Source organism: Centroberyx gerrardi, chromosome 21 (assembly GCF_048128805.1).
Source record: "Centroberyx gerrardi isolate f3 chromosome 21, fCenGer3.hap1.cur.20231027, whole genome shotgun sequence".
NCBI classification, from domain to species: domain Eukaryota; kingdom Metazoa; phylum Chordata; class Actinopteri; order Beryciformes; family Berycidae; genus Centroberyx; species Centroberyx gerrardi.
The window spans coordinates 5,272,125-5,292,213 of record NC_136017.1 but is presented as its reverse complement, the minus strand read 5'-3'; the positions used below and the strand labels follow the sequence as shown (position 1 = coordinate 5,292,213).

At 40.1% G+C, this 20,089-nt stretch overlaps 2 protein-coding genes across 3 annotated transcripts in view; one reads left to right on the top strand and one right to left on the bottom strand.

Annotated features, from left to right (window-relative positions):
* The window catches only part of LOC139914613 (inositol polyphosphate-4-phosphatase type I A-like), a 58,339-nt gene extending 50,896 nt beyond the window's left edge, over positions 1–7,443 (top strand). For both annotated transcript variants that reach the window (XM_078291046.1, XM_078291045.1), the window contains one exon: positions 4,762–7,443. In XM_078291046.1, the coding sequence (XP_078147172.1) occupies positions 4,762–4,894 (133 nt within the window). In that variant the 3' untranslated portion in view covers positions 4,895–7,443. The remainder of the gene's footprint in view (positions 1–4,761) is intronic.
* A 7,169-nt stretch (positions 7,444–14,612) lies between these two features.
* Positions 14,613–16,792, bottom strand: LOC139914615 (D-beta-hydroxybutyrate dehydrogenase, mitochondrial-like). The gene is made up of 4 exons (XM_071902978.2): positions 16,426–16,792; positions 15,605–15,757; positions 15,334–15,467; positions 14,613–14,978 (listed from the first exon to the last, which is right to left on the bottom strand). Exons 1-4 carry the CDS (start codon positions 16,790–16,792, stop codon positions 14,613–14,615), a joined length of 1,020 nt encoding a protein of 339 aa, XP_071759079.2.
* Between the last annotated feature and the right edge of the window lie 3,297 nt (positions 16,793–20,089).

Genomic DNA, 20,089 nt, shown 5'->3' with positions numbered 1-20,089 from the left:
GCTTCCACAGTGATGTATGTGCTCTAGAAATGAGGGATACACTACAAAAAAAAATGTTCCCCTTAAGTCATTTAATCCAGTATTGAGTCTTAAAATTCTTTCTTTGCTCTTAAAATGATAGAAAATCTGCCAGTGTGGGGCGATAATTCACTTTTTTCTGACTTGTTTTCAAGTGACAGTATTGTGAAATAAGCCAAAGTTATCTCACCCCAATGGTTTCCCTTGTTTTAGGAAAAAAGAGTTAAGACTACTAGATTAAATAATTTCTGAAGATGAACACACTATAAATACACAGGGAAATAATGACATATAATATATATATAGACACTTTTGCTTCTTTGCACTTTCCTTAGAGCTTCCTAGAGAGCGGGGTCATTTTGTGCAGCTGCAGTCATTTGCACCCACTGTCCTTTCACGTATGGCTTTATTTGTGTTGTAAACAATAATTTAAAAACATTGTGATACGGCCGAGCCACCGTCAGCATTAATCATTTTGAACACTGATCAAAATCTTCAAATCCAGCCACAAAATTAAAGGAAAAATCCACCCTGAAACACTTTAACACTGTTAAAAAACAGTTATTGGTGATGTACTGTGCATTTCTGGGTCCATTTTGTACTTATTCCTGTGGATAACTGGTCAGTTGTAGATGATGTGGTGTGATGCTGAGATATTTCCAGCAGCTACAAATCACAAATCAAACAAGTTTGATATGAGAAAATGTTTCAGGATGTAAAACATCAGCGGTAAACGTCAGGTTTTGGTGTCAGTCCCTCAGAATCAAAGAGCGAGGGCTTCTTTCTAGAGCCGCCATTTTGCACCAAGAGACGCTCAACAATCATACAGGGAGAAATCCATCGTAGAAGAGGAGAGAGACCAGTTTCTCCACCCACAGGAGCAGGAGAGAGACCAGAATGCAATGCAGCAGAGAGACAGGTTGCATTTATAAACAGCTGAATGATCACACTTTCAAGCTATTTATTTGTCCATACATTTACCTTTAATTGAAAGAAACAAACTTCTCTGGGTGTTGTTGAAAGGCATTCTGGGAAATGTAGGAGATCACTAACTGAAGTAGAAGTAGACGAGGCAGGTTGGGGGAAAGTGGGTTCACCAAAAACAGTAAATTACAACACTTCATCACTAAATAACTCCTGGGATGAACTGTAAATCACAGATTCATTTCTAACAGTATAAAATGATCTGAGGGTGGATTTTTCCTTTAAGGTCTGGAGACAGTATGACACCTGGAAATGGAAAATGTGTTAGAGCCCTTTAGAGTTCAGCTTAGATATAAGAAATCAAGTCAAGAGGCCCTCAGTTTGCTTTCCGCATCGGAAACCCGCATTTCCAGAATCGATATATTTCTGCCGGCGTCTGTGAAGCTAAGTGAAAGCGTCAGTCGTGTCCCAGGAGCGCAGAGGCTCCGGCTCATTTAGATCGACCCAGTAAGGAAATGGATCACACCGAAATAGCCTCCTTAGGGAGTCACCATGCTGTCTGTTTGACCCCTAAACACACATATACACACACACACACACACACACACACACACACACACACACACTAATGATTCCTACGGTCAAACATAAAGTCACCCATATAGTAAAGGGCAAAAACATTGAAATATCCCTCCATATTTTCAGATTAATTTGATGATACATATTTTTGCAGTGCTTCTTCTTGGCTACTTTCAGGATTTATCGGTCAGTATTTATATAGCATAACCTTTGTTTGATCTTTGTTGTAAATATTGAGATTTGATTTTGTATTAGGAATATCCTGTTCCTGTTTAGATCTACCTCTGTGAGACAGAAGTTATGCTTTTAACTTTATTTTGACTTTATTTTACTTGATTTGACAGGGGAAAATTGCAGTTATGGGGACTGGTATGTTTATTTATAATAAGTAACGTGGCTTTAGCGCCACCTGCTGTTGTAAAATGGTACAAACAAAACCACTGAGCAGCAGTGATGTGAGTAAATGGGATTTATTCTCTGTCACATGGTCAAAATGCTCTATTGTTTCACGAATAAATCCACTTGGGGTGAGATTTTTCAATTTATGATACACTTGCCATTAATTACTGATAATTATACTAGTAATTATTTAAGAACTAATTATACTTATACTAGTAATTACACTCAAGTGCTTCCCAAAAGATTCATCAAGCCTCATCATGAACAGAGAAATACTAGATCCCACTTTTGCCAGTTTGATTTTTCTTTGAATCCTATAGAGTATTTTTTTTTATAAAGGCATATTCCTAAGAATCAAAATGGATCAAAGAATATATTTGTATCGCTGTACATACATTGTATTTAAATGCTTGTATGCCCTAAATGCTAATGTTTGCTAAATTTTTGTCTTAAATTATTCAAAAGCAGAGAATATATCTATATAATGTGATTATGCTTGTGCCATAATTGCCATGCTGTCGTCACTTTATATCATAGCAGGTGTGATTTCAGCTAAATGTGTCTGTGTGATCTCACTGTAATATACATATTTATATATACTTTTATTTTATCACAACTGTGAACATGTGACTGTTAACTGTTAATGTGATAACTTCCCATTAACTAATAACCCATTAACACAGTCACAATGTGCAGTTAACAGCATAATAATCCTGTTAACATAATACATTTCCCATTAACGTGATAAATTGCCATTAATGGAATTACTTTTTCCTGTCAACATAATAATACATTATTGGGTTTTACTGCATTACTGAGAAGGCAGAAATTTTTAGTTTTCAAAAATGTAATAATCTAATAATCTAATCTAATGACAGTCAAAATTGTCACCATGTACCATTTTGTTGAAAAAAGGATGAATATGTATGGAAGAGTCTTTGGTGATCGTTATAAACGGTTTACATTTAAAAAATTTCAACCTTCTTGTTAATGTAATAAAACCCAAAAGAGTGAGAATTTTTATGTTTACCGGAAAAAAAGTTATTTCGTTAATGGTGATATTTATTATGCAGAAATGTATAATGTTAACAGGATTATTACACTATTTGCTGCAAATTGTTATTTTGTTAATGGTTTATTACGTTAATGGGAAGTTAATACATTAACAGTTGTAACATGGAGGGAAGTTGCCCTTTAGTGCTGACCAGGCCAACGGATTGTGGGATTTAAAGTAAGACAAAGCCAATAAGTCGTCAATCGGGTGGATCGATATTGTTACAGTGACTTTTTCCTTGCACGTTTTGATAATCTGAGAACGCTGGTTTGTACAGAAAGTGAGTCTAGGAAAAGTCACAGAAAGCCGAGATATTTCAATTCTAAAATTCAAAGTGGATTTCTCGTGTTGATGGTTGATGGTCAGCACCCAGCGGGCGACGTCCTTTTCCCATGAGGCTGACGTGACAACTCGACACGTGGTCCCGTTCAGCCTTTGGTAATCAATACTTCTCTGACAGCCAATGTCCCAAACGATGGAGCTCTGTCCATGCCGTGTCCCGCGCTACATGTTGCACTAAATGTACCACAGACCCAAGAAAACCTACAATCAGTGTGTCTTACAAGCCAATCTCCTGTTACAATAAATGTTTTCTGTTTCCACCTGCAGAATATAAACATGTTGAAAAGATACTTTACAGTCTTTTTTTTGATCAACAAACCGCATCCGCGTCTCTGCAAGTCTGCTGTTAGATTTCTGGAAACACAAAATTTCTCTTTTCACTTTTGTCTTCAATGCTGTAAGATGCTTTGGATAAACACGTCCACCACATTGTTTACATGTCAAGACGCACATAAGCAGCATTGTCAGATTTGTGATATTATCCAGCAGGTATCAGAAGTTAGGGATCTGTACAACATCCATCCATCCATCATCCATCTGTTGAAGTGTATTATTGATTTTATATGTTTGTAATCAGCAGTGCTTTTTTCTGTGACTGTTGTGTCCTGCAATTTGTCCTTCATTCAGTTTAAAGGGGCAGTCAGTAATTAATCGGCAAAATTAAGAATAGGAATTGCAACAACATTGATAGACCTGATCTCCTCCTACACAAGTCTATGGTACACCCCCATTTTCCACCCCTCCCGTCCCCTTGAGGTACGGTGGCCCGAAATTGACATAAACAATAAAGTCACATTTTTACAATAGAGAGGAGTAAGCTAGCTCATCCAACAGAAATGTCTTCTGGCTTTTATTCGCCTTCGTAGGTGAAATTTCTCGTGACGGGGGAGTTTTTGTTCTCAAAACGGAGTCAGAAAGTGAGTTTTGAAAGCCAGAAATCTCCACACCTGGTGAAGAAATCATTGAGTCAAACAATTACCGTAAAGGAAAACCAAGGTGCAGGAGGAGCACTTCTTCATATTGCTGGTTTCTTTTCATTTTTCTGTGTTCTGGCCATTTTCCTTTTCAATAGAGCCATGCTGACACATTTCGGTCTGATTTTGGCAGCTTCAAAGCTTCATGCTTTCATGTTTGCCTCCCCTGCCCTAGTTTTCCTTTAGGGTAATTGTTTGACAGTGATCGGTTTGAGTTAGCCAAAGTTAGGAGAAGCGCAATTGATTATTTTTCTTTGTGGATGAATTGCTGAATAACTGGTATTGATCAACAAACTCTATCAACCCCCATAGGTCATTTTCTGCTATGGGGCAGTAAAAATCTTACTTTTTGCCTCTTTAACACCATCATTTTTTTTTTTTTGTTGCTCTCATTCTGTCTGTGAATGCCCCCGCCTCCTCTCTTCTTCCTCCTCTTCCTCCTCTTCCTCCTCTCCTCTCCTCTCTCCCCAGCGAGGGCTGCCGGCGCGAAAACACCATGAAGAACGTCGGCTGTCGAAAGTACGCGTTTAACTCGCTGCAGCTCAAGGCCTTCCCCAAACACTACCGGCCGCCCGACGGGACCTACGGCAAGGTCGAAACCTGATCGGACCACGCAGAGCGCCGCGACGCTACCGGACAGCGCGGCTTACCGTGTTTTTGGGGAAGGTCACGATCTGATTGGGTGAAATTTGATACGGTGTTCTGACAGGCTGCAGTTTGATTTGGACAGATGGACTAGTCTGAGCATCATTTGACCCTCATGTTGCCTGGTTACTGTATCTAGGGGATACCAAGAGTAAAACAGACCAGTGGCTGTTTCAGGACTTTTTGAGATAGACTGATATTGCACCTACTTGAAGATGCCCTCAAATTAATATTTCTGCCACCTTACTGTGCTTTGACATACTGCTCATGTCATATTATGCATATCCATACGCTGAATACAGTAATGTTTTCCCTTTTTAGTAGAAGTGTGACGCACTTTCAGATGGTTTTCAGTGTAAAAACGCTCCTGAAATGGAAGACTACTGGCTCGAGTGACAGATACGACCGATATGCTATCATCAAAAATGTATGCCATGTTCTACAGTTGTGTCAGAAACTAATGAAGTGCTTTACAGACAGAATGAAAGTCAATGAGAAAACCGTTCCAAGTCAGACATGAATAAAAAAACTTCAAACGAATGAAACAAGCATGTACAGCAGCAATAAAATAGGTTAAAAAAAACAAACTAAAACCCATCTTATGGTTTGGGGAGAACCCTGTTTTTACATCACGTCAGACAATTTGTGTCTATGCATTTAGGTTTTCTTTTAGAGAGACCTCACATCAGATATTAAGGGTATAGTCAACACATTGGTTTCTACATTTGAGTAGTTTCTTTCCACTGAGATGTCTGCCTTTTGAAACAAGTGTCACCTTTACAAACTGAGACCTCTATATTCTAGAAATATTGAATGATGAGAGACGGAGATACAGAGTGTTGGAAATCTGCTCTTCATTTATCCTTCAGTCTTCCTTAAAATGGCTCGTTACTTTTGGAAGTGGCTACCATGGCTACCGAGCCATTTGTTGGGAGACTGTCGTCGGACCAGAGGAGTCGTTTTCAACCCTGGGGGGGATCAATAAGCATTACAGCAGATTTAGGGAAAGGGGAGGAGAAATTAAGAAACTTTTATTTTCCTAATGTGATAAGTGTCTGGTGAAGAAAAATCTGAAAAAAGCCAAAATGTCACATTATCCCTTTAAAGGCATAAACTGTAAGAATCGGCCCCAACTGAGCTGCTCTGCAAAAATATTGAAAGAAGTTTTGAAAGTGTAGTTTCAGGTAAACTTTACTGACTCCCAGTGGAGAAATTGGATCATTGCAGCAGCAAAGAATGAGACTTAAATAAACTTGCAATAAAATAAAAATATGAAAGATGGGAGTGTCTTCATAATGTGAATAAAGAGTTCACAGTGTGCGACTCTTTATTGCAGCGTGTGTCCACCGTCATTTTATCAATGTCTATAATGTCATGCTCTTTCTATGCAATTTGGTTCCACTGCTTGTGATTTAGACCACTTGGTATTGTCACACACTGTTATTTTCAAGATTAGGGCTGGGTATTGGGAAAACGATACCTTCACTGTATTAGTGCAGTACCGAGTTTTAGCATCAGAGTTGATTTTAAGGCATCGAAAGGTTCAAAAAGTTGGATTCATACAATGAGAAAACATTTTTTTCTTATTTATGGTTATTTTTTTGAGGGGGAATCAATTGGTCCTGGCCTGATTTCTAAGTTAAAAAAAGCAGATGACGTGCAAATGTTACACAGAAAACATCAAATAATTAAATATGCTTTCAATCAAAAAAAAAGACTGGTATCCAGAACGTAGTGTTTCAGAACCAGTATGGAATTTAAAGTAGCAGAACCGGTATTGTCACTGAAAACTTTCCGGTAATACCTAGCTCTACTTGACAAAGTCCTGCTGAGAAAAACTGTTATGGAAAGTAACTTCCTTCGCTGAGGGCAGAGACACAGTTTTGTTTTTTTTATTATTCTTCAGCTCTAAGATGCTCTGAAACACAAGCGACTTGTAATATTTTCTCTCTTCCTTCTGTATAAAACTACCCAGAATGTATACATTTATCTGTAATGATGTATTTGTACCACACGGGGGAGGTATTACTCCTTCGCTTCCAATGAAGTCCTCACACTGTGCTCCTGGTACCACCGCACTGTAACATCTGACAGAAACACAACAAACAAGTGCTTTTGACGACCCATCGCAAAATCACTCTTCTTACATGGAAAGTTTAAAGTCCCGGATTTGTGTGTGTTTATGCATGTTTGTGTGTGTGTGTGTGTGTGTGGGGACATCTGCTCTCGTCAACATCATCACCTGTGACTTCAGTCAGACTCACTGCTGATGGCAATCCTACTGCAAACAACATAAAAAATACATTATTGCTGTATCTACAGGTTTTATTTTGCATCCATGTACTTTCTACACCGTCAATATTTAGTTCAATTAATTGGGTTTGTATTGCTTTCTATCGATCTGTTCTCAGACACACGGGAAGAGGACATCTGTGAAGGTTTTCATGTCGCTGTAAATTATACTTCTCATCACTATCTGATGCTGAAATAAATGCAAAAATGGGCTAATGTTTGTTTTTAATGTGTGTTCTTTTGAAAAGGGAGGATTTTCTAATTCATACTTGCTGTTACAGGGTCACAAAGTTGCATATGTTGTTATTGTAGTACGAAAAAGCCCAAAACCTACTTATAATATGTAAGGACTCACGCAAGTAGCTCACTATGGGGGATTTATTTCTTTCACTCTGTGTCATCTATAAATAATAAATGCTCTATGAAAGCCATCAGGCTCAGTTCCAACATACTGACAGTCATCAGCTTCTTCCCTCTTAGAATGCGACTTGCAAGATATTTGTGTGCCTTGGTTGGGACAGCAGACATTTGTGCAACTTTTCAACACAACACAGGAAAAAAACACGCATTCAGAAAGCAACAGCGTCCAAAATCAAAGTCAAGTGATAATGGAATGTTGTTGACAACATTAGCGATGTCCATCGGGCGATCACAAATCACTGTGCTGCCCTTAAAAGTCCCTAACCCTAACCCTATTCTGCACAGCTAATAGGCCTATATGCAGTCTTAATAGTTAAAATGGCAGATATTATGGCATTTTTCATTATTATTATTATGACATCAAGTATTAATCTGGGTGCTCACTTATTGGATTTGACGAATAAATACAAAGTAATTGGTTTAAAACAGTATTTCTGCACGTTTAAAACATTGCGCTTTTATTTTGAAGGAAACCGGAAATCTTATTTTCTGGTTATTCTGGCCAGCTTACTAACGAACTGATGCCGCTTCCTGTTGTGACAGTGAGTGATACAGCTCCTATGTCAGCTGCCTTGATAGAGATGTAAGCATGACAAATCATGACACAAAGCTGTAGCCAACAACAACACCTGCTCATTAATATAACACAACCTCTTTACACGCTCTGAAAGGTGCGCAGGTGCTTACATACCAACTGACCAAGTCAACGTAGTAGCATGCAAATAAATGCAAATCTAAGGAACGTCACTGGCTGAACTGCTTGAAGGCGCGATGACACGGGGAAAAGTGCCGCTTCAATGTGGGTTTTTTGGTCGTGTATAGAGGTAAGAAATGACGGATTCCGCACCATCGGCCTTCGATAGGCGCTAGCGTCAACAGACGCACCGATTGTTGTCAATGGCTGCAGGAAACGTTACGCTTGGTTCAATTTGGGAGCGGACCACCAACAGTGAAAAGTGGCAGCAGCAACACGTACTGCATGTCATGCTGCCTGAAAACACAGAGTAACAGAAAGCTTTGCTGTGTGTAGAGTGACATGTTTATGTCTCCTGTATGTCCTCCACTGTCCCCATGCACTAAAGAGATTCTACAGATTCTACTTATTTCATGCTCCAGCACATAATAACCCACACAAAACAAAACAATGCAACAAGTTGTTGACATGGAAGATTAGATGTGCTCCACATTTCCCTTCCTGGCTGGGCGATCATGGCCCTCACTTCTCCTCCAGGCAGCTACAGCTGGTTAAACTTAAAGACATCATTGAAACAGTTGGTCTTTGCTTTTCATCAATTATCAACAGGCCGCGAGAACACTGCTGCATTCACTATATGTTTACATGATGATTTACATTCATGCCCCAGATTATTCCATTTTTATTTTCAACAGCCTCAATATATGGATAGTTGTTCCAGTGATTTACATATACAAGTAATGTATAATTTACTTTTTATATACTGATCAGAATTTGATGAAATGTCAGGGAATGATGTGTGCCATTGCTTCGTTACGACATTTTTTAAATGACATGATTGGCCTGAGGGGGGCGCTGCAATGTTTGTTTAACTGTCTGTATGTCACACACAATATCTCGGACACTGCTGATCTGATTTTGACAAAACTTGAGGAAATGATAAATCTCACTGCTGCATTCCAGCTTTCAAAATTACACTGACTGGCCCAAGGGCAAATACAATTACAGGACAAAACAAGGTGACATATTTGTTAAATTACTTAATTTATTACTTAATTTATGACCGTCATTGACTTTTATTGGTGACCAGTAGCAATTGCAACAACATGGATAGAACTTAACTCCTCCCCTACAGGTCTCCGGATCAGGCTCCACCCCTCCACCCCTGGAGCTACGGTGGCCTGTACTTGACAGAAACAAAGTCACATTTTCACAACCGAGATGAGTAAGCTAGCTAATTTGGACAGAGATCCAACAGAAACATGTAATGACGAGGTAATATAGCACCATGCAAAATACTGGAATAATAATGCTGCTTTGTCATTGGTTTATTTGGCTTGAGAACAAGGCTTTTTAGCCCTCGTAGCTGAAATGTCATGTGATGTAGCACCGTCCGAAATTTGGAGTGGTTGGGGAAGAGGAGATTAGGAGTGTCTTAAAATTCAAGAGGTGGGGCGTTATTGTTCCAAAACAGAGTACGGACCACAAAGTACAAACCGTACTTATTGCCCCTTTAAATGAGTTTGTGTTTAAGGAGAGAGATGATTCCCCATTATCTAAACTAGTAATTTAGAATTGATTTTAAGATTTTGAGATCTTTATGATTCAAAAACAAAGAGAATTAAACAAAAGATAACAGAAAAAAGGAAAATAATAACAGTGGAAAAAAAACATTAAGGAAAAAAATCAACACCTCAAAGATAACAAGAACTTGTTGTGAATGTGCTCTGCTTTCCTTACAGATTGTACAAGATAGATTTCACACAAAGCATCCATATGATTTAAAACAAAAAGGCACTCTGATTATAAAAAGAGAGAAACACGCACAGCCATACATACCCATACTTCCACATAAAAACCAATGGAAAACAAACTAGCCTCTTATAGGCAAACAGTGTCTGTAAAAATGGTAAACAAGGCAGCCAGTGTGCTATAGTAGCATTGGTACTCCATCTTGGAAAGTATTCCCAATGCCAATTATGCTGGCATTTGTCATTATAAACATCATTATTATCCAGTATGAAGATCCAGTCTAGACCGGCCACAGTTAGCTTTCGGTTTCTCTCAGAAGTGATGCAAGTCACTGAATTTCCCCAAGGGGATCAATAAAGTGCTATCCTATCTTATCTTCTTATCTTATCTTAAGTGACCTCACTTATATCCCTTTTGAGAAAAACCGAGGTCTGAGGTAGAAGTGAGGATTGTTGTTTTTCTGTTTGCTGCAAATGTTAATAGCTGCATAACTAAAACCAATTGGTTTCTGACTCTTTCATGCCTTGGCTGTGAAAGGATTGGTTTGTGTGAATAAATAAAATGTGTGAATATCGAGTTGGGATCTGATCTAAAACGGCTATGTTTGGAAACACTTTGTTTGGTTAGTCCAATGGTGATACTTAGCTGCTATCAGATGACAGAAAGTAGATGATAAACAAAGTGTCACCTGCCTGTTTGCTGCATCTCTACAGACTATGAAACCCTATCCCTGACCTTAGCCTAACCCTAAGATGAACTAACGCCTGAACTACACAGCATGCATCACATGTGCAGCACTTTAGTCATTTTAAGCTGCTACACCAGGTCTGTTCTTGGTCCATTCACAGTCTGCTGGTTGTGTTGCGCCTATCTACATTTTACCTATGGGCGAGTTTCTTTTACAATTACCTAGTTTTGCTTATTTTTCCATAAACAACTCAAGTTGTACCATGAGGAACATTAATGTATGTCACTTTTTTTGAGAGTGTAGGCCTACTGAACAGAAGCTTCTCAGCGGCTCCATACATAACCTTATCTCCAACATTTATTTAAGTGACATTGGTTTATGTATCCTCTATTTTGTTTACTGACATGGTGGTAAGTGACTATAATAAGTAAAATCTTGGCATTTATATACATTTATATGGCTAAAATATAACAGACGGATGCGTAGTCCAACAAAAATAGCTTTCTAGCCTTCCAACACAAATACCACGTAGCGAGAAAGACAGCAACTCCCAAGAACTGACTGCCGCCACAAACTTCATTTTTAATACATAATGCTCACTGAAGTTCAGGTCTGACTGTTTTTAACAAGCACCCCTATCCTAAAACAGGCTGTTTTGTTGGGCTGGCACAAACCTAATTCAGTATATCGACCTGCAGGTTTTTCTGACCTCTTACTGCAGATAATGGCCAAACAATTATTTGATCATTTAAGCAGCAACAATTTATTTGAATAATTGCAGTCTGGTTTGCATTCAAAACACAGTACAGTAACTGCATTACTCAGAGCCATAAATGATCTTCTTTTAGTGGACGTTCGGTGTTGCTTGCACTAAGTTTGCTGATTGCAAATGAACATTAAAGTGATTACAATAAGCATTACAGTGTTTCCCACACATAGACTTTACTTGGGCGGGCCGCCCAGGTATATTAACGGCCGCCAAAGTATATTTGGCGACCCATTTTAGCATTTTTTATTTTTTTATCCGTCTGAGAGAACGACGCCATCCGCGATCGATGAACTAGTGGACAATCTCCCCTCGCTCTGCTCTACCCCTCCAGGGTTTCCCACACATAGAAAACTTTGTGCCACAATGTCAGCACTGATCGCCACAAATTTTCTTTTTTTTCACTATTTAATCATAGAACTGCGTGTAGCGCATTGATTCGCTCAGCCCCAAATTGCTCCACGCGATCTCTCTCTCTCGCTCTCTCTCTTTCTCTGTCTCTCGCTCTCTCTCTCGCTTGCTCTCTCTGTTGCTCGGTCTCTCTCTCTCTGTTGCTCGGTCTCTCTCTCTCTGTTGCTCCCCCCCTCTCTCTGTTGCTCCCCCCTCTCTCTTTGTTGCTCGGTCTCTCTCTCTCTCTGTTGCTCCCCCCTCTCTCTTTGTTGCTCGGTCTCTCTCTCTCTCTGTTGCTCCCCCCTCTCTCTTTGTTGCTCGGTCTCTCTCTCTCTCTGTTGCTCCCCCCTCTCTCTTTGTTGCTCGGTCTCTCTCTCTCTCTGTTGCTCCCCCCTCTCTCTTTGTTGCTCGGTCTCTCTCTCTCTGTTGCTCCCCCCCTCTCTCTTTGTTGCTCGGTCTCTCTCTCTCTGTTGCTCCCCCCCTCTCTCTCTGTTGCTCGGTCTCTCTCTCTCGCTCTCTCACCGGACCCGTTTGTTCGCCTCCCACTGCACACGCGTGAGGGAGATTTTTTTTCCATTCCAAGAAGACGGCCGACTGAATTCCCGAAAAGAAGAACTAACAGTTAACGTTACTCGGAATACAGCTGAGTTTCCGAGATTAGCACGCTGTATAGCCTAGCTGCTAGTCAGTATCCACTGAGTGGACCGATAACGTTAATATTAACTTTTTAACTCTGACTCTGAATGTTTGCTCCCTCAATCCAGATTAATATTGAAAAATATTTTCAAAGAAGGAAAAGGACTGGTCCTGAGGAGGAGCAGGGACAGTCTGGACCAGAGGAGCTGAGCAGTAAAACAGAGTAGATAATAATGTCAAAGGCTGTAATGTAACGATGTAAAGATACAGGAGAGACTGACAGCACAGAGAGATGCAGCAGGGCAGAGGGGCAGAACAGCTGATTTCTCTGTAAAAGGAGTCTCATTTCTATTCTTCACCTTGTAGACAAAAGCAAGCAACAAACAGAACAGTGTAGCACTGTTTATATTTTTAAGTTATGTTATCTTTTAGATATATACAGGTTACTTATTTGTTGGACAAATGGAACTATTTAAAATGGAGTACATTAGATAATTTTTCAGCCATCCAGGTAATGGGATCCTTTATTGATATTAGCCTATATATTGACAATATAAGAGAATACAAGAATAACCCCCCCCCCCCCCCCGTTGCCAACCCACCTACCACCCTACATTTGAATTCTGTGGGAAACACTGCATTATAACATACGCAGATGTATGTACTGTATGTTTCCAAAGTACATTTAGATTTTAGCCACTTAGCTGATGCTCCTATATCCAGAGAAACTTGCAGTGAGTGCAACCGTTAAATAAGCTTACATTTTCTAGATCACCCTTACAAAAAAGTCACATGTGAAAACCCACACGTGAATTCAAAGCACATGTGCTTTCTTGGACACATGCTGATTTTCATATGTGAATCATTTTTTTCACGTTGTATTCTGACATCACATGTGACAGTTGTTCTTTTTTTACTTCATATGTGAAAATTTAAATTCATAGGTGAAAAGTGTTTTTACAGCATGTCAACATTTTTTCACATTTTCACTTGCCATTATGACAATATTGGTTTCACATGTGAAAACTGAATTTCACATGCAGAGACAATTCACAGGTGACAATGTCATTTTCGCTGGGGAAATGGGAAGTTTCACATGTTCACATATGAAAAAAAGCACGTGCTGTGAATTCACGTGGTTTTTCACGACTTTTTTGTAAGGTCACCAACATTACGAACAACCACTAGTGTGAGTGCAAGTGTCAGAGCCACAGCACCCCGACAACAGATGTGACAAATATTCCTCTTTCTCTAGAATTATTATTCATGATGAAGTGCAAGGTGTAGAAATAAGAGCCAGAGAGAAAAGGATGCACTTATTGGTTGCATTTATATATTTTTTAATTGAACAGGAACATTTTAAGTGCAAGTAGAGGCAGAAGAAAAGGGGGATCTGGCTTGACAACACATCATGCCAGGAGAGCACACTGACCTCTCAGCAACAAAGCATTCAAACAGAAAAAACTTTTACAGGTTCCTGACAGGTGCTGACATACAAATAACACACTTTATTTCTTTATTATCCTAGATTTAAGAGTTGCAAGTACTCCAGCCTAATTCATTGTTTTACTGTGTTTTCAGATGGTACAGAAAAGAGATGCAGCAAAAAGAGGAGAGTTTAACATCTACAACCAGACCGTTATTTAAAAATGAAGTCTCAGTTGGGGGAAAGCTAAAGGGTTAATGCCAGCTGATCGACCTACTTGTCCTTCCCCACTTGACTTTTACACAACGTCCCTGTTTCCTTAATACTTAAATTAATAAACCATCACATTTTCATATGAATAAATGAGCAGTGATAGCCACCATGGCTGAACAAACAATGAGAAGAGAAACTCAAACTGCATCAACAGGAAATCCAAGCTCCGCCCACACTGTTTGATTGGGACAAAGATGGAGACTAAATAAAAAATATGAGGACTTTGCCAATTTCCACTTAAGGGTTCACAAACTTTCAGTTCTGCAAAAAACAATGCAATGGCCCGGATTCGTACATTAATACAATAAGAAAGTGTTTGCAAGAGATCCATGTGCCTTTCCTATTTAGAATAAAGCATTGCTTTTCTTTTGGCGTACATGGGACTGAAGGAAAACACAGCGTCAGTGAGAACGGTGGGCAGATAGGGAAAGGCCTTGAAGAAAAATGAATCGATCGTTGAGACAAGTAGGTATCTGTATTGAGGCCGTGACGATGTGACCGCGTGCAGCATTGCATCGATGACCATGTCGGCGTCCTTGAACCCGGACTTGCACGTTGACAAGAAGTATTCATTGGCCTGCTCAATGTACTGACGGTTGAATATTTGCTTACGCTCGTCATCAAGCTTCTCCCAGATGTCCCGTACCGTTTTCATCCTCAGAATATTGGTGGCTTGGCCAAAATTACCTGGCTGGATGATGCTGACCTGAAAGTTATAGATCGAGTTAGATTTTTCTCTTCCATTCAAGGAGAATACCGGTGCCATGTAGAGTTACTTCTGTCTAATTTACATTTCTCCCATCTCATATTTCGTTTTTTAAAATACAAACTTTACAGTGTCAAATCTATCTTGAATTTAACTGCTGTCAAACAAAGACGCCCTAAATAAAATGACTGAAAAGTGTTTTTGAGGGATTATTTCCTGGATTAATCTCTCAAAAACAATTTCCCCACTGGGATCAATAAAGTTTCATCTCTTCATCCACACTGTTCCACCTCACTGGACCCCTGGACTATCAATATTATCAGGATGTGTGCGTGGTTTTCTGAAGTCACATTACCTTGACACCAAAACCGGCCATTTCAACCCTTAAGCAATCTGCAAACGCCTCAAGTCCTCTCTTAGACACACTGTAGGCTCCCATGTTCAGGCAGTTGAAGAACGCAAAGATGCTTGACACGTAAACCATCCGACCTGTGGCATAAAACAACAATTACAAGCCCAATACCAACAGCAAATAATTGATTTTGAGCAAAACTGATTTTACACAGAACATTACTGTAACTACAAATGTGAAGACACACTGAAATTGAACTTGTTTGTTGGCTTACCCTTGGAGGCACGAACCATAGGTAGGAAAGCGATGGAGGTCCTGATGCAGCCAAATAGGTTGATATCGACCATATTGTGGAAATCGTCGATGGTGCTCCATTCTATCTCGGCCCAGTCAGAGATGCCAGCGTTGTTCACAACTGCCCAGAGGCCTGACAGGGAACAAGGGTTTCATTGATAACTGAACCCTTAGATAGTAAAGATGGAACTTTATGGCACTTACATTTCAGTCAAATGTTAAATCTGAGAATAAAGTCAGAATTCTGAGAATAAAGTCAGAATTCTGAGATTCTGAGACTTAAGTCAGAATTCTGAGATTCTGAGAATTAAGTCAGAATCCTGAGATCAGTTTAAAGTTGAGTTCTTTATTCTCAGAATTCTGACTTTATTCTCAGAATTCTGAAAATAAAGTCAGAATTCTGAGTTGAGTTTAAAGTTGAGTTCTGACTTCAATCTCAGAATTCTGAGTTTAAAGCCAGAATTCTGAGTTCTCACTTTATTCTCAGAATTCTGATTTAAATCTCAGAATTCTGAGATTAATCTCAGAACTCAAATACATTTTTCACATGTGGCCCTAATCCTCCTCCGTATTGAAACAAGTTAAATTCCAAATAACAACATCTTGAAATGAGGCTGATCACTAAACAACTAATATCACTTGATTGAAGAAAATTATTGATTTGCAAAGGTAACAAATTAAATTATCTCACCACATTGGTAGGTTTTTAACTTGCTTCAATACAATATTTTAAGGCTGAATACAAGAGAGGGAAATTGTCTTTTTAGGATAGACATTTTGTGTTGTGTGTAAAATTCTCACCCTTCTCTGGAAGATTGTCCTGGACTGTCTTCTTTGCCTGCTGCACGTCTTCATCACTGGTGACGTCCAGCTTGAGGATCTTCAGACTGCTGGAGCTCTGTCTCACCAGGCTCTGGGCGCCGGCACCTTCTGGAAACAAACACCCAGCGAAGACCACAAACCCTTTGGCGTCCAGACGGTGGGCGAGGTGGTGTCCAAAGCCGCTGTCGCAGCCCGTTATCAGCACGGCGTGGCCGGCGGCCTCCTGCACACGGCTTTCACGACGGCGGGAAACGAGATTAGCAACGATCAAGAGAAAGACGGTGGAGACGGAGACGGAGACGGAGACGATGCCGATGATTTGCCCGATGAAGAAATTGATGGCCATGCTGAAGAAGAAGTCTGCAAGGATTACCTTCCAGTCAAGTTAGCACATTTTATCTCTGAGAGGCAACAAAAAAGCTTGTTGTGAGGGCGGTTTGATTGTCTTTCAGATACGTCAGGGTGAATTTCACAGAGCTCAAACAAGTTTCCATGTGACTTAAAAGCCACTACTTCGTCCCTAAATATATAACTCATCCCACCCATTTGGTTGGAAAAACCAGACCAACAGGGTCTATTGATGATGATGTGAGGATCCAGCCAGAGGGAACATGACTGAATCTAATTGGTTACCAGATTGTAAACTCACTCACATAAGAGTCGCCATTGAGCCGTGACATTTCTCCGAAAAAAAGGAAATGTTATGCTAAGAAGTTACATACATGATGAGAGTCATGACTGTTATGATGGTTACCAATTAAAGGTCCCATATTCTACACTTTCCAGTGTTTTATTTTATGTCTTGAGGTCCATTAAATGCTGTTTGTATGGTGTCATGTACCAACAAGCACAGATCCTGTACAGACCCACGGCACATGTTCAACGCACCATGTGACATATGGTGCGTTTCCACAGGATCCGTCATTTCCACGCTTCCCATTCATTTTTCTATGTAAGCAGCCGTGCAATGCATTCTGGTAGCGCCGCGGTGCGTTTCGAGAGATGGGGCGTCACGTTGGCCGCTCCACATTATAAAGTTGAGGTCTAGGCTACTTTATGCAAATCAGGGGCATCCAGCGCGACTCGCCGCCTCTGGAAACTCCCGAAACTCATGTAAATGATGCCCCTGTGAAAACGCACCATGTGCGTTTTCCATGTGCGTTTCCGCTAATGTTTATCAAAACATCCTTCAAAGTCGTCCTTGTTGCAGGTCAAGCCATCGTTGTCAGGAGAAAATAGATTTTACGCATCGCTCCAAGTGTGTTTCCTGGCAGAGGATGAGCCGAAGTTCATAAATCAAATTTACTCCGTGCTTGGGGGGGAAAGCATATATTTTCTAAAATATTTTTTATGGCATTTCTGCTCTACTGGAAATCACACAGTAGTGAATGAGGCCAATGTGACTCTACTGGACCCAAACATTTCCAAAGAACACCCCGACAAACACATTGTACAGCACCAAGCCACTCATTTTCCCAAGGGAAATTCAGTTTGCAAGGCTACAACAGAAGCCAGTGTGCATCGTACACAACAGCAGATGACAAATTCACTAGTTTACAATATTTCCAGTTGAATCATCAGTCTGGTTATGCCAGCTCAGGAAATTAAGCGTAAAAACCAGCATAAAACCAGCATTCATGAGTTGAAGAACAGTCCCAGTGTTGTTATCAGTCTGGTGATTTTCTGTTCATGGAGAGGTAGACAACATGGTAAACAGCATCCAGAGTAGGGATGCACCGATCCGATACTGATATCGGATATCGGTCCGATACTGACTCAAATAGCTGGATCGGGTATCGGTGACAATGGGGCCGATCTATTCAATTCAATTCTATGTTTATGTCTACGTGCGCATACTACGTCATGCGTCAGCAGCGCGCCGGTAGACCCGGCCATTTGCCTTCGGTCCGTCCGGTGGCTCCTCCGGTCCAGCAGCTCCGGAGGATCCCGGAGGATCCCGCCTGCCGCGCGCAGCGTCTCCCGCACTGAATTTAACCTGCGAGGTAAAGTAGTTTTCCACCAATTATACAATCGGCGCGTCCAGCCAGACTCCATTCATAAATCCAAGGTTTACGGGGACTCGGCTGTAGGTCAACGTTGTTTCCTGCCACAACACGATTTAAAGTGTTTTCCGTGTTCGTCAGGTACTGCTGCTCCATTCGGCCGACACATAGTCAGACTAACATACCTTGATTTTTTTTCTGAGGGCTGTTTCATAAAGCAAGATTACCAGTTAAGCCAGAGTTATTTCAGTAATTTAGGTTTATTCTGCATATTTTGAATGTTTTGTTTTTACCAAGTTACTTGTTTATACTACTTGTGTGAATTGTGATTTAATTTATCAAGTTTGTTTGCACTAGTTTGTGACTTAACTGTGATTTAATGTTTACATTTTGTTCTCATTTGATGCAGTTGTATTGTTTTATACTGGAATTTTAATTCCTGACCAATTTGTTGCTGCATTTAAAAGGTTTACACTTGAATTGTAATTCCTGTTAATTTTGAAGATGTTTTACCAAGTTGCTGGAGCACGATTATTTATTATTTTAATAATAAATAACAATTGAGTACATTTATATCTATGTATTTATTTGTTACATTTTGTTTTACAAAGTTAGGAAAGCAATGTTAAAGTCAAGCCTGATGTTGCCTTACACATAAAAGAATGATCCCAGTCTCTTCCACACAGTGAGGCATAGCCTACAGTTTATTAATTAAACACTGGTATCGGATCGGTACTCGGTATCGGCCGATACCCAAAGCCCAGTTATCGGTATCGTTATCTGGACTAGGGCTGCAGCTATCGATTATTTTAGTAATCGAGTATTCTACCGATTATTCCATCGATTAATCGAGTAATCGATAAGAAATACTTTTGCTTTATTAAAGAGCAATAGTAAATATACAAAAGAGAAAAGCTGTCCGCACGAAGCTGTCCATACGACACTGTGATTTACTGAAAACGAGGTGAAATAATAATTATTATTGATATTTATTACTAGGCCTAAATATCATACAAGTTCATAAGACTGGCTAATGTACATTTATTTGCTATGTTGAAGGGTTGCCCTACACCTGCTGACCCTACTCACTGCAATCAAACTAAACTGAATATACCTGCTGTATTGGACTGGTGCATTTTAGGCTCCAACTGCTACTTACACCACCTGATATTTTGCTTTCTGGGGTATTTTATGCATCACTGTGAGGGGAGTAGGTGTGTGTGTGTGTGTGTGTGTATGTGTGTGTGCCTATCATAATAACATGAATGAAGCTCAGGCTTTCACAAATTGACTGCAGCATTTTATTTTCTGTGGTTATTTTCTTGAGCAAAACTTAGCTAACTTAGGGACATCATAACTAGCCACCATATTGATTTACGTTCTTAACTAGCCATTACATATAGCCATAATTAACGTGCATTCTTTACTAGCCTTCATCTCATCCCGTTTTAATATTAAGTGCTGACTCCGCCCACACGGGCCAGTTTCGGGGTACGCCGGTAGCAATTACAAGTGGACCCTATCCTACAGTCCCTGCTCTCAGCGGAGGGAAGGAGCTACGCTGTGTGGGAAGCGCTGTGACCGTCAGACCTCTCTGGATTAGACAAGCAAGTAGAGAAAACCGGCATCAGCCGAACCAA

What these genes read in the sequence shown, in the direction of transcription:
- LOC139914615 (XM_071902978.2), bottom strand. Translation starts at nt 16,792, where the DNA reads ATGGCCATCAATTTCTTCATCGGGCAAATCATCGGCATCGTCTCCGTC. An exon ending in TATGGTTCGTGCCTCCAAGG is followed by an intron (nt 15,468 to 15,604) that starts GTAAGCCAACAA and finishes TTTATGCCACAG; the next exon opens with GTCGGATGGTTTACGTGTCA. An exon ending in TGGCCGGTTTTGGTGTCAAG is followed by an intron (nt 14,979 to 15,333) that starts GTAATGTGACTT and finishes TATAACTTTCAG; the next exon opens with GTCAGCATCATCCAGCCAGG.